This window comes from Hippoglossus hippoglossus, chromosome 10, assembly GCF_009819705.1.
Source record: "Hippoglossus hippoglossus isolate fHipHip1 chromosome 10, fHipHip1.pri, whole genome shotgun sequence".
Lineage (NCBI taxonomy): Eukaryota > Metazoa > Chordata > Actinopteri > Pleuronectiformes > Pleuronectidae > Hippoglossus > Hippoglossus hippoglossus.
This window is the reverse complement of record NC_047160.1, coordinates 13,199,173-13,212,257: the sequence shown is the minus strand read 5'-3', so window position 1 is coordinate 13,212,257 and position 13,085 is coordinate 13,199,173. Positions and strand designations below refer to the sequence as shown.

The window sequence follows — 13,085 nt, the reverse complement described above, 5'->3', positions numbered from 1 at the left end:
ACTTTGATTATCTCCCGACTGTTAGTAAGTAACAGCAGCAGCTGCAGGTTGAGACAAAGTTATTGGATATATCAGCATGGAATATGAGATCGGCATTCATGTTCCCCTGAGGATGAACTGTAATAACCTTAATGATCCCTTAAGTGCCATCAAGTTAAAAAGTCAAATGGATGGAGGGATGTTCCTTCCTTCCTTCTACCGTTTGTTTGTTCCTCCCTCCCTTGTTCCTTCATTCATTAGTTCGTTCCATCCATCCTTCCTTCCTACTTCCTTTCTTCCTTCCCTTCCTCTCTTCCTCCCTTCCAAATCAAGTTAAGGATTTGTGTGTTGCCTACATCCTCTCCTCTGTTTGTCAATACAGCTCTCCACTGTGGGATAGTAAGGATTTAAGAGGCACCATGTGTCCCCTATTGATTTTCCCAAAAAGGCCGCACCAATTCCCTGCTCAAAACAAGGCTGCCCTTCCCCGTAGCCTCGACAGATTGATTTTGTATCTCAGCCGTGAGGACTTGAGGGGCAATCCCTCTGATTCTGCCTCCTCGCACTGTCACTCTGACGGACAATTTCCCTCTTCATCCCTACCGCACCCCGTCTCTCCTCTTTCTCCTTCCATTAAAGGACTCTTCTACCTCTACACTCTAACTTCTCTCTGTCCACCCCCCCCCCCCCCCCCACATCCCCCTCCTCTGCCTCTCTTTCGCTCTGACAGGCTTTCAGACAGTAAATCAGAGACATTGATCCAGCGCAGAGCCCAAGTGTCCTGGATTCTGCTAAAGAGCCATTTTCATTTCACAAGCAGTTTACTGGCCTCGCTGCCCCCCCACCCCGTAAACATCACCCTCCTCCCTCTTCTCTCGCTCTCTCCATCATGGCCTCATCCATACACATCACCCGACTCACCTAACAGCCAGATCCTCATCTCCTCTGAGTGCCGCCCGCTATTTGCTTCCCACTTTTTGCTGCCGACTCTTGATTTTCTTTCGCAGAGAAATACTTTGAAAGCCTTGCAACATTTCACTAATACACACTGATTGCACACACATGCCTGTAACCTGCACCTGCATTCTTCCACAACCATTACAATGTATTTACATATAAATGTGACATGGCAGTGGTAGCAAATTCCTTTGACGTGCACTGGCTGCAGTGTTAAATATACCAGGGAGAAAAATTCAAACTGTGGCCGCTGTTTCTCTTTGTGTCGGTTGCATCTTGACATAAAATTAGACTTATTGTGCTCATTAAACTCATATCCCACCTTGGTATAGTTAATGCCATTCAGTTTAGCGTGAGCTACCTTTGTTTGCCCTAATCCACCTTTTATAACCAACACAAGTGGCAGGGACAACACCTTACCTTATAAAACACTTGATGCAAAGCCTCGTTTTCATTTTCCACCTTAACTGAGTGACAACATGAAGGGAGTTCTTTTATATGAATGATTTTCATGTGCTGTCTGTAAGGGATTCAAAAATGTTTTGTTGATTGTAACAGTGGTTTGTTACAATCAAACAAACCAGCTCCTTTAAATGAGCTAAATTGATTGTGTTAGTGTAACATTGGGTTTTGTGTAGCTGGACAGTAACTGTGAGAGGTTTGTTGACCCTTCTTCTGTTCTTCTGAATTTTCCTGATGATGGTGACTTGGGATAACAACTAAGAATCTTACACGTGGTTTGAACATTACAACATGAATGAGGAATATATGTGTGTTCGCTGATGTGATGAGACACTGTACAGTTCAGTTAGATGCCGCTGACATTTATTCTTAAGTGGCAGCCACACAGCAAAGTGATATGTGCGTGTCCATGTTGTGTTATTGAAGAGGGACAACAAAGCTGTCAGAGCAAACAAGGTTCCTGACGGTCGCTCAACATACTCATTACCTCAATAGCTTGGCCTGGTTGCTGACAGGACAGTAAGTTCTCACTGAAAAAGAAAATCAACTCATGTCTCATAACCACTGCTCTGTTGTGGACGAGCTTTTACTCCAACAGAGGAGGTTAAATAGATTGAATGGTGCGGCACATCTTATATTCTGCAACCACTTCCTCCAACGCACTGTAAAGTCACATGCATCCTTTTTTTTCCTCCACCAAGGAGGTTATGTTTTCGTCTCTGGTTGTTAGTTAGTTGGAAGGGTTACGCAAAAACTACTGATTTTCATGCAATGTTGTGGAGGGGTGGGGCCTGAACCAAGGAAGAATCCATTACATTTTCTGGATCGTGGGGCAGATCCAGGAATTTCTTTTCACTTTCTTAAACATTGCGAGATTAAACGCTGAGAATATTTATAATAATTAATGGAGCTTGACTGGAAAAAAATTGTGTATAAAAAGGGAACTGATATTTAAATGATCTAGTAAATTTAAAAAACGTTTTTTAAGGGGACTGTTCTACAATCCACTGTGGAATTATCAAAGTCAACTTTATTGTCAATTCTGCCATATGTACAGGACATAGACGGGATGCTGTTTCTCTCTGATCCCCGGTGTAAACATATAAGTGGACAGAACAGAAACAGAATATATAAGTATGCAACATATTAAGTACTCAAAACATAGTACGCAGTACAATGCGGCCATAAGGGTGGATAGGATGAGAGTAGTGCAAACTGGAATAGTGTAAAAATATAATTATTAGCAGTAATTAAAAAAGAAAGAGAAAAGAACAGAAACATTTCATAAACACGATAGACAATATTCAAGACACCACTGAGTATAAATCTCACTGCGGACACTTAATCAAATGGTGCAATGTAAACACAGCAAACTTAGACAGTGATTCCAGCTCTTAAGAGGACAAGCTGTGCCAAAACATTGATCTTTAAAATAAAAAGGCTGCATCTGAATTATTAAAATGTGCAGCTCTCCACTCTTTTATTTTCGCCCATAATTTTTGTCCAACGACAAGAGATGAGAGAAGGTGACAATCACCCAACACTGAGTGATTAGAATGGCTGCTGTCAGGTAGAACCAAACTTTCATTATGAAGTAAAACCCATATATATAAATCTTTATTTACCCGGCACATGCACTCAGAGAGATTTGTGTCACCTTATGTGATGCACATCACAAAACCTGCATATAAACAAATTGGCTTATCACACTGTGATTAACTGCACTTTCCAGGCCTGTACAGAGACAGAATAATGAACAGCACATCCGGAGGGCTTAGCACAATCGAAACCTTTAGGTAAAAATTGCAAAAGCAGAAAATCCCCCTCATTTTATATGTAGGAGCATCTCAGCCACACCTGAAAAATACTGGATGTGAATAAGAGCCATTTAGAATAAAACGCCACGATGAAAACGCAGTAAAGGACAGACGAACAACTTCAAGTTTATTCCACGTCTTCCCTGCCGGAAGAAACTCGAGCAGAACAGCAACAATTATGTTCAAGTGCCAAGAAAATGTTGACAACGCAGTAACCTGTTAAACTGCGGCGAACCAAGTCAGCAACATCAACCTGAAATAAATTGGTCATCAAACACCGGAGAGTTCGACCCCCTTCACATGCTGTTAGATGAACAAGCAGCTGACATTTTTCAGCACACACTTTCTACCCTGTCCCTCACACACACTTCCACAGCCGTTTGCACACAGCACTTTTGGCCATTGAAGGTATTATAAGGTACAGACACACATTCGCTCGCACGCACACGGGTGTGTTGGTGGGCCGAGAGCAGCGAGCAATTTCCAGGGCCAACAGGATTATCAGTGTATGTTCAGGAAGATGGCAGGGAATCAGCCTTCAAGTTAACGCAACCGTTAGCGTAATTGGTCTTCATCTGTCATCTCAAACAGAGCTGTGGACTGTTTTAGAGAGGAGCACAGAGGGAGGGAGGGGGGAGGGGGGGAGAGATTACTGATGGGACAGTGATGAAAACTGGTCGGAGGATAATGAGTCTCGTTGTCTTTTCATCCTCTCATCCTCTGTCTCCCCCCACCCCCCCCCCCATCTCTCTCATTATTCAGAGTGACTCGTCAGAGTTGCTTCACAGTCTGCTGCTTATTAAAAAACCCACAGTGCCTTTAGATGAGTTCATCAGGCTCTCCAGCCCTCTTTTTCCCTCCATCCCTTCATCCTCCCGCCAGCTCTGCATCCTCTCATCCCCACCTTTTTTCTCCTCTTCCTCTCTCTCAGTTTGAACATCCTTCCTCTCTCTGTCTCTGTGTCCCTCTCTCTTCCATCTGTTTATTTTTTCCCACTGTTCCTGTAGCGTAAAAACAGCAAGAAAGAGATATGAGGAGTGGGAGGAGGAAGAGGAGGAGGAAGAGGAGGGAGGATGGAGAAAAAACAGACATGGAGGGAATCAAAGAGCTCAGGAGAGGAAAAGACAATCCCCTTTGTGACAGATGAAGCTTTTATACAAAAAAGGAGGCTTCTCCCAATTTCCTGTTGATATTCTTTGTAGTTTGTCCCCCCCCCCCCCCGAACACCCCTCTGCTTCCCGCGGCCTAGCTCTCCACCTCCCTCCTCCCCGTGCGTCTGTGCCGCCGTGGCAGATTGTTTGGAATCAATAAAGATGGCTGTTGGCAGATGAAAGTCATGGGGCGGGAAGGTGGCTCGCTAAACACTCATTTCGCTTCACACAAATCACTGCCTGCATCCCGCCGACATGTGACGGCTACATCCTGCAACCAACAATTAAAAAGTCATACAGATGCGCTGTGGGGAGAAGCATGATAGCGGCTGCATAAACACACATATGGTGTGTTGTGACAAGCAGGCAGGCAGCCGCAGTGGATGGGATTTGGACAGCATGCAGACAATAAGGATATAAAGGAGGGAAAAAAGAGGGAGAAGGGGGAGGATTGATGGAGGTTGTTAAAAATGAACAGGTGCTGCAGTCATCCCAAAAATAAAGTCAAGCTATCAAAGTGAAAGACAGTAAAATGATAGTGCTGGAAGGAGAAGTGTTCAGATCCTTAACTCTAGTAAAAGTAGTAACGCTAATACATGACTGCTAATATCTGCATTCTCATTATTATTTAATATCAGTCGATTATATTTAGAGGATATAAACAATCTTTTTACAGTAACAACCTGGGACACACTTCGGAATTACGGCCTCAATCTGCAGCTCACCTCGGCATTACAAAGAATTATAGTGAGTTTCATTTCATCCTGTCCGAGCACAGATTTACCGTGTTGCCTCAATCTCATTATTGACTCTACATACTCTCCACAGGCAGCTGTTTTTAGTGAGAACACTCGAACAAACGTGCTGTAAACAACCTGCTCAGGACCAAACAGCAGACAGACAGTGACCAGCTGGTGAACATAGTGGAGCATTTAGCAGCTAAAGAGCCGGAGATCTCCCTGAAGGCTAGAGACAAAAATAAAGAGCTAATACAGAGAGATGACTGGACTGTTAGAGTTGCTCTGTTAGATGTAATCATAAGACATTAAGACATAAGGATTCTAAAAGAAAAGGGGGCTGTGCGGTGGTGCAGGGATCAGCCTCACAGCAAGATATCCCAGTTGAGCGGGGATCTCTTCCAGTGTCCGTGTGGGTTTTCCTCGGGTACACCAGCTTCCTCCCACAGTCCAAAGACCTGCCGACTGAGGTGGGGTTGATTGGAGGCTCTAAATTGACTGTATATGTAAATGTGAGTATGAATGATTGTTGATCTCTGTATATTGTCCCTGTTGCTCCGCCTCTCACCCAGTGTCAGCTGGGACTGCAACCATCCTTAAGAGGACAGAGTGGATGGATGAGGGAAAGGGCTCACTGATAATTCAGTATTATTGCTTTTTACTTACCTTCAGTGGAATCGACAATGTAAACAGTTTCTATCATCATTCTGACAGTCAAACTTTATTATAAATAAAAGTGTTACCTAAGTTCTAGATTTACACAGAAAACCGTTTAGTCTTTTCTTTCTCTTACTGCCTTATTTATCCACCTATTTGTCGAATTATGGCACATTAATATTGGAAACCACTAAACACAATATAAATATATTGTATATTGACAGTCTTACCGATGCTACCACTGGGTATTCTCTACACATTGCAGAAGCAGATCTCAATCTTCAAAGTAAATAGTAACTATGGTTGTCAGGTAGATACAGTGCTGTTAAATGTTCAGTATTTTCCTCTAAATTATAATAGGTAGAAGTATAAGAGAAGCATAAAATAGAAATACTCAATAACTACTTCAAAATTGTACTGAAGTCAGTACTGGAGTAAATGTACTTTTCCATCCCTGCTGACAGATAAACACAGTCCCTCTTTCTCCTTCACATACAGACATGAGGAAACAGGCAAGGAAATATTCATGTGAAGTTTTCCCTTGTGACAATCAGCTCACTGATTCATACCTCATGCATGTCGAGAAATAATCAATTCTCACACATCAGAAGCCTGTGGAATTCATTTTAATAAGCTTTTGTCAGATGCACTCACAGTGAAATCCAGATTTTCAAAAAGCACACAGGGCGAAGAACTCAGGTTGTAAAGCAACTGATTTCAGAGAATAAGGGTCAAGTTAAGAGTTCAGCTGAGGATATATCAGCGTCATTTCACACTTTAGTGGAAAGAAACAGAGGAATTTTTCAAAATCTGCAGGGAGGCCGATGTGCATGTAGACACAGAGTGACATTAACCTTCAAAATCAAGAATCAACCATTTAGCAGTTGTCTTCCGGCTGAGGAAGGTCTTGATATGCGTCAACGGTGAGGAGGAGGAATCTGGATGTGGAGCGTAGCGGTGTGTATCCAAGGCAACAAAATCTGACAAATCCACTCTCAGAGTTTACTCTTGACAGTGGCTTCCTTGGGAGCTGAGAAAGAGAGAGAGAGAGAGAGAGAGAGGATGAAAAGTAAAACCGGGGAAGAGTGCATTTCACCTTGGTCATACAGCGGTTAACAACAGTCTGGCTATTGGAGCGCCTGGTTGCTTCAGAGGGATCTGTTAGTGAGGAGTAGTCACCCCCAGTCCAATATGGCTGAAGTCACTTTTCAAAACATGCAAAAACACACGCACACACGCACACATCAGTAACAGCCAGTGTGGAGTGTGTAGTGCCAGGTGTTGGAGACACAGAAGGTTTATAGCCGCGACTTGGAGGCCCGCCTGCAGCAGCTCTGTCACACAGACAGACCGTTCCGGTCCATCTACCAGCCAAGCACCGCTACTGCTCGCTCACTGCTGCTACAAAATCTGCTGCACGTCCATTAGACGAGAAAGACACAAGAAAGACCGTGAGCGAGCAACAACTTTATCTTTTTAAAGTGACACACCTGCTTTTGTGGAAAAGAATCTCTTTTTAGTCAAACAAGCCAGTGGGAAGGATAAACGTGCTGATTCATGCTTACATTTCATATGTTGACTTTTTGCCTCATCACAGAGGTAAGAAAACTGACCAAGCACCTCTAAAGCTGGGTGGTTTATTATTCATTACATAAAATAACTTTACAAACTGACCATGAAATCAAGCTAATGTTATGCATGAGCCTGTAGAGCAGCATTAATTGAATATTTTAGCCGGCTGAGGGCAGAGGAACAAGCTGTAAACACAAACTGATTTATTATGACCTCATAAAGTCATCGTTGCAAACATGTAAGAAAACAACAGAGCAACATCAACTCTCATTTAGAATCTGGTTCTCAAAAGTAATGTGAGAATAAAATCACACTATTATCAGAAATAAGTCATTTTATAGGTGGGCAGTCAGAAGTCGTCTGCGGAGGAATGTTGAGCATCTCGTTGAGTTATACTTTTGTATCGTTTCACAAATAACAAAATACTTCATCTTTTGTCTCATCAGCACCGAAATGTGAAAGAAACTGTCTATTGTGAAGAAAGAACCACACAGGCCTGGAGGAATCTGCCTCTTTTGTGGAGGGTGTGTGGCAGTGGTCGACTCCGAGGCTATCGGCTGGATTCAGAGGGAGGAACTCTGGCATTCTGTCTGTATGACCTCTCAGTGAGATCATATTTTGGCGACTGGGATCGATGGCAGACTAGGATCGATGGCATCCTTCAGACAATCGCACATCTTACATTACATCCGACTATACCTTGAATAACATTTTTAAACTAACAATTTAGTAGCACTTAAATGGCACTTACTTATAGCACTTTGTAGTTTTGCTTTTTTGAAGAAATTGTACTTTCTTGATTCTTGTTGTTCTGGGTTTGTACCCTCAAGGTTGAATGCACTTATTGTAAGTCGCTTTGGATAAAAGCGTCAGCTCAATGAAATGTAATGTAATGTAATGTAACATCAAAACTATCTCTTCTTTGAAGCTAAATAAAAATCTTTACTTGCATGTGAATGTTCATTTACTTTTTCCAGACTCTGAGGTTCTGTGTAAAACAAGGAACAACAGCTTGTTACATCTGTTCAACTCAGACTCACAGTTGCACATTCTACTGTATTTTAATGTGGGTTGGTGCTTTTTCTTCATCATTGTTTCATTGTTATCAACAAAACACGTCCCATTAAACTCCCAACATACTGTATTTCAATTTTTGTATAAAGCACAGAATATAAGGGCATCACAGTTTGAGATCCCATCAGTGTTAGCGACTGATCTTCCCTGAGGCTCGCATTGAAATAAGAGAGAATTCCTTCCAAAAAAATCCCACTACTGTCTGAAAAAAGATAAAAATATCAAGACTCGTACCCCAGTGTCTGTTTTTAAAGCTCATGTGAGAGATACGGCTGCAAAGTTGTTTGGATTCTTCTCCCTTTTAACATGAAGCTCTTCTCTTCTCTCTCACTCTTCTTGAACTCCTCGTCCGTCTCATACAAGTGAAATATTTGTAATTCTCAGTTTATGGTATGTTTTTGTCTTATATGATTTACTGTGTTGCTCTTTCATGCTGCTGTTGCTTTACACTGCTTCTTTATACACGTATCTGTTGAGCATCATGCATATTAATGTTATACTGAGTGATATATTCTAACCCCGGGGGCATTTCTCTGTTGTATTGACTTTACTGCCACTGAGCCCATGAAATTTCTCCGTTCATTTAAAATTAAACACAACACTCCGTCCTTTGGTTTCCAGCTCAACCTTGTTTCACTGTGATCGCTTCTGTTGTTGTTGTTGTCGTCGTCGTCAGTAGAGCGAGTGAAGGTATGTCTGGTATAATCTTTGTTGTAAATAATTGTTCTCATTTCATGAATTTATTATTTGTCACATAATGCTGGAGACTGGAGTTAATTAAACTAATAAAGCCTGATTATTGTTACCAGTAGGCAATATGATTATGTTTTTTACCAAGGGAGATGGTGTGTGTGTGTAAAATAAAAATGCAGGGATGGATTTTCATCAAACTTGGTTGGAATATTACTTGGGAGTGTATCTGCTGTTGACTCACTTTTGGAGCTGATCTGGGACAACACTCCTGCAGGAGAGAACTGAACGCTTGTTGCATGAACGTGCACAGTGAAAGTGGTTTCTATTGAGTTTATGCTAAATCCTGTCTGCCTGCCGAAGACGGTAAAATCTTACCAACGACGCGGGTAGAAATTCTACCAGCGCTGCTGATGGTCAATTAGACTGTGCCAGATGGTCAGTGTTTGTGTGGGAGAGAGACCAAGAGCGTCAGAGAGGCAAAGAGCGCCGTCCTTCTGTTCTTTCGATGCCATTCGGTTTCAACTTTTAAGGATTAACTGGGAACCCCATGATTTAGTTAGCAGCATTAACTACGGGATGCTCATCAGCACACACAAATTGTCTCTCTGCACATGTCTCTCTCTCATAGGGGATGTCGGGATGCCTGAGAGGGGACGGCAAAATCGGCAGGTTGTTTAAGGGGGAAGGTATTTTGGTCGAGGACGGGACGGCATCATACAACATGCCTGATGGTTGTAACTGCATGGTACAGTCTATACAAACTGACAGAGGCAGCTGGTAAAGGCACTAATTCAGTTTTTTTACTAACTGTGTTTTGAGAATATGAGTTTAAGTGACCAGCTCTGTCTGAAGTTAATGTACAATTCTGATCAAATTAGATGCGGGACTGTGCAGCCACGAGAGAACCTTTCTGAACCTTTTGCTCATCTTGTGTTTATTTCTGTAGCAGCAGATGAAAAAGGATAAGTTCTATGAAAGCAGAAAGCATGAGATGTTTGAAACTCATTCTCTCAAACTGTTCTGAGGCGAGAGGTGAGTTTGATTTATGGCAGTGGTAAAGCGAGACATTAGAGGTTATGGTCTGCAGTTGTAATACCAATGCTTAATTTGAATAATTGAGTGAATGACTGATCAGGCTCAGGAGCCCAGACTGCTTGGCATTATAACGCTATCAATCACCAGCGTAATCAAAACAAATGGGTGAAGTCATCATGTCACAGCTCAAGCCAACATTGAAATTTACGTATTTACCAAACTTCATTTAACCACACAGATCAATCTGCAATGATGGCACACTACTTTCACTTTAGTCCATTTTGAAAAGTAGGTGAGACAGGATGCGCAGATGGAGCCAAGACGCTTGGAGGCTTCAATTGTGGCTGTCATTTCTTTTTCTCCACTTAAACCAGAAACTTTTCACCCTCGGAGGAAAAAGATTTTAACATTTTCGTCCACAGCAGAAGTTTGTAAACTAGCTTGAGGCCAACGGCGTCCATTCAGGAATGCACAGAATGCAAAAAAGCTTTTTTATTTAACTGAGGTGAAAAAAAAAGCTGGCAATTTTTTCCCCCATAATGTGACAAGCGCTTGTAGAAGGAAATGTCAGAGTTTCTCTCTGTCACAAGTCCTTTATATTTCACACAGGAGTTAAAGCTGCCATTCTACTGTCAGATTAATTGTTATTCCCCTTAATAGAGCAAACAATCAATCAAACAATCACTCAATCAGTTACCTGAACAATAAGCTGCTGCCATTGGTCAGGCTGAAGGGTGGACACAGAAACGAAAGCAAAACACAGACGACTGGTCAGAATCAACTTTTCCACTTGAAAATAAAGGAAACGGCTGATGCTCAGTACAAGGTCCAAACAGCACTTAAGTCGTTTTCAGACACGAAAACGCAGCAGCAGATTGTCTGACACATTCACAACAGCAGGGAAATGTGACGTCTGGGTAGCACATGCAGGAGGCAGGACATGATGTGGGAATATCGCTGTGGAAATCACGTGTTCTTGTTTACAGCCACAAGCCCTCGAATCTCGTTGTCTTTCCAAGTTGACACCTTTGCTGTCATCTTCTACGTGTATGGCACCTCCTCTTCATCCTGACATGTTTGTATTTTTCCAGTTTGGCGTTCGCCGCGCATTAGAGACGTCATCAACACGCTGTGGATTGTATGGATATTTCCCTGCTCTATTCTCACATGGGCTCACGCAGACATTTTACGAAGGGGGCTGGCAGGAAAAGTCCGGGGCAACAGACAGCCCCTCGATCATTTCAGGAAAATGTCCGGAATTCGGTGCATGTCTGAAAACTTACAGCTTACAGTACAGAATAGTTCAGTGTCCTGGGAAACATTTTTCTTGCCTTGGTCCCGAGAGTGAGATGATAAGAAAAACAGCTGAGTGTGGTGATTGTGTGCAGCTTCCCCCAGTTTGCTCCTCACAGTTTTTACATTTTTCCCATCAGGTGTCTGATATACTGATAAAATCCAGCTGTAATGTCATTTACACTGAGCCACATATGTTCTGTTTACACTGATGAGCCAAAACATTAAGACCACCTGTCTAATATGCTGCTGGTCCTCTATGTGCTGCCAGAACAGCTTCGACCTGCCAAGGTATGGACTCAGCTACACCTCTGAAGGTTGAAGGTGCTCGGTTGTATCTGGCACCAGGATGTTAGCAACTACATCCTACAAGTCCTGTAATATGTGAGGTGTCAGAGTCGCTCAGGTCTTTACACCCCCCATCTCCTCTGCATCCACCACAGACTGTAAGAACCGATCATTCACTTATTATATCCCAGAATATGCACCGTTTTTACAAGATAACCACCATTATTTACTTTATCTGAGAGTGAAGGCCGAACACTTATAAGGATAGACAACACATGTCCACTTCCTCCAACTATCCAGATATGAAGCCAAAATATCCCGGATACAAACGCTGCCATCTTGCACGAATGATATCTGAACATTCGGGGGATGATGCCACAGGATAGAGATCCTGCCGACTAAGCTGCCAGTCACGATGTTTCCCCCGTAATAATTAAAACCAAACTTACCAGAAAAATGAGCCCTGGATGACCAAGACATTTTTCACCTTTGTTGAGCCGCCATCATGTCATCCACCTTAATAAACAGTGTCTGGGCGAGACTTTTAATTTTTTTAGGCTCATCTGTGTACGTCTCTCTCTTTGCCAGACCACAAATCTGATGGCATCCATCTTGGTTTTCAAATGCTTCATTTAAATCAGAGTGGGTCTCAACTACTGGTAACTACTGAAATCTTCAGAAGATGAAACACTTGTGCACTTATCTGTAACAGTGAAAGTTTGAACAGCTATCTATGAACTACTATACAAAACCAATACTAACACATGGATGACTTTACAAAGATGCTCCCTCACCCTGTCAAACATACATTTGCACAATTTAACAAAGTGGCCGAGTACAAAGTTGTAGTGTTTGTGAACAACAAAAATAAACAAGATATAACATGTTAATTAATGACCAGTAAAAGGTGCTGACAGATTATTTATCTAGACTATCAATATGCTACACCCAGCCCTATACTGACCATACTGACATAAATTTGCTGTCATATAATAATATGATAATTATAATAACAAATAAATGTTTAGATCACTATTGAAAATAACAAGTCCTACTAATGTCCCTTAAGCTGGTTATGTGGATATACATTTTTTTTGCACACACTACTTGTGAATGCCTGTAAATGTCAGGTAGGAAGGGTAAGAAATAACTAACTTTAGTTGTGCAATAACTCAAAAAAGATAGAAGTAGATTTTGTAGATTTTTTCCTGTATGTCTCTGAATGAAAAATTCCACAGCATAACTTACATGACAGAGTGTGTGTAGCACAGATTTGCATTTGTCATCGTGTGTTAACTCACAGGAACAAATGTGTGACTCAAAGACGTATTAATCACTGGAATCTATGTTCTGATGAATTAAACTGACTG

The 13,085-nt window shown here is 42.0% G+C and overlaps 1 protein-coding gene across 2 annotated transcripts in view; it reads right to left on the bottom strand.

Annotated features, from left to right (window-relative positions):
* Positions 1-6,370: 6,370 nt before the first annotated feature.
* Positions 6,371-13,085, bottom strand: part of macrod1 (mono-ADP ribosylhydrolase 1) — a 113,240-nt gene continuing 106,525 nt past the window's right edge. The window contains exons 10-11 of one of the 2 annotated variants that reach the window (XM_034597197.1): positions 10,832-10,861; positions 6,371-6,790 (exon numbers count right to left, since the gene is read on the bottom strand). In XM_034597197.1, coding sequence (XP_034453088.1) covers positions 10,857-10,861 — 5 coding nt within the window. In that variant the 3' untranslated portion in view covers positions 6,371-6,790; positions 10,832-10,856. The remainder of the gene's footprint in view (positions 6,791-10,831; positions 10,862-13,085) is intronic. The other variant, XM_034597196.1, reaches the window with a different exon arrangement.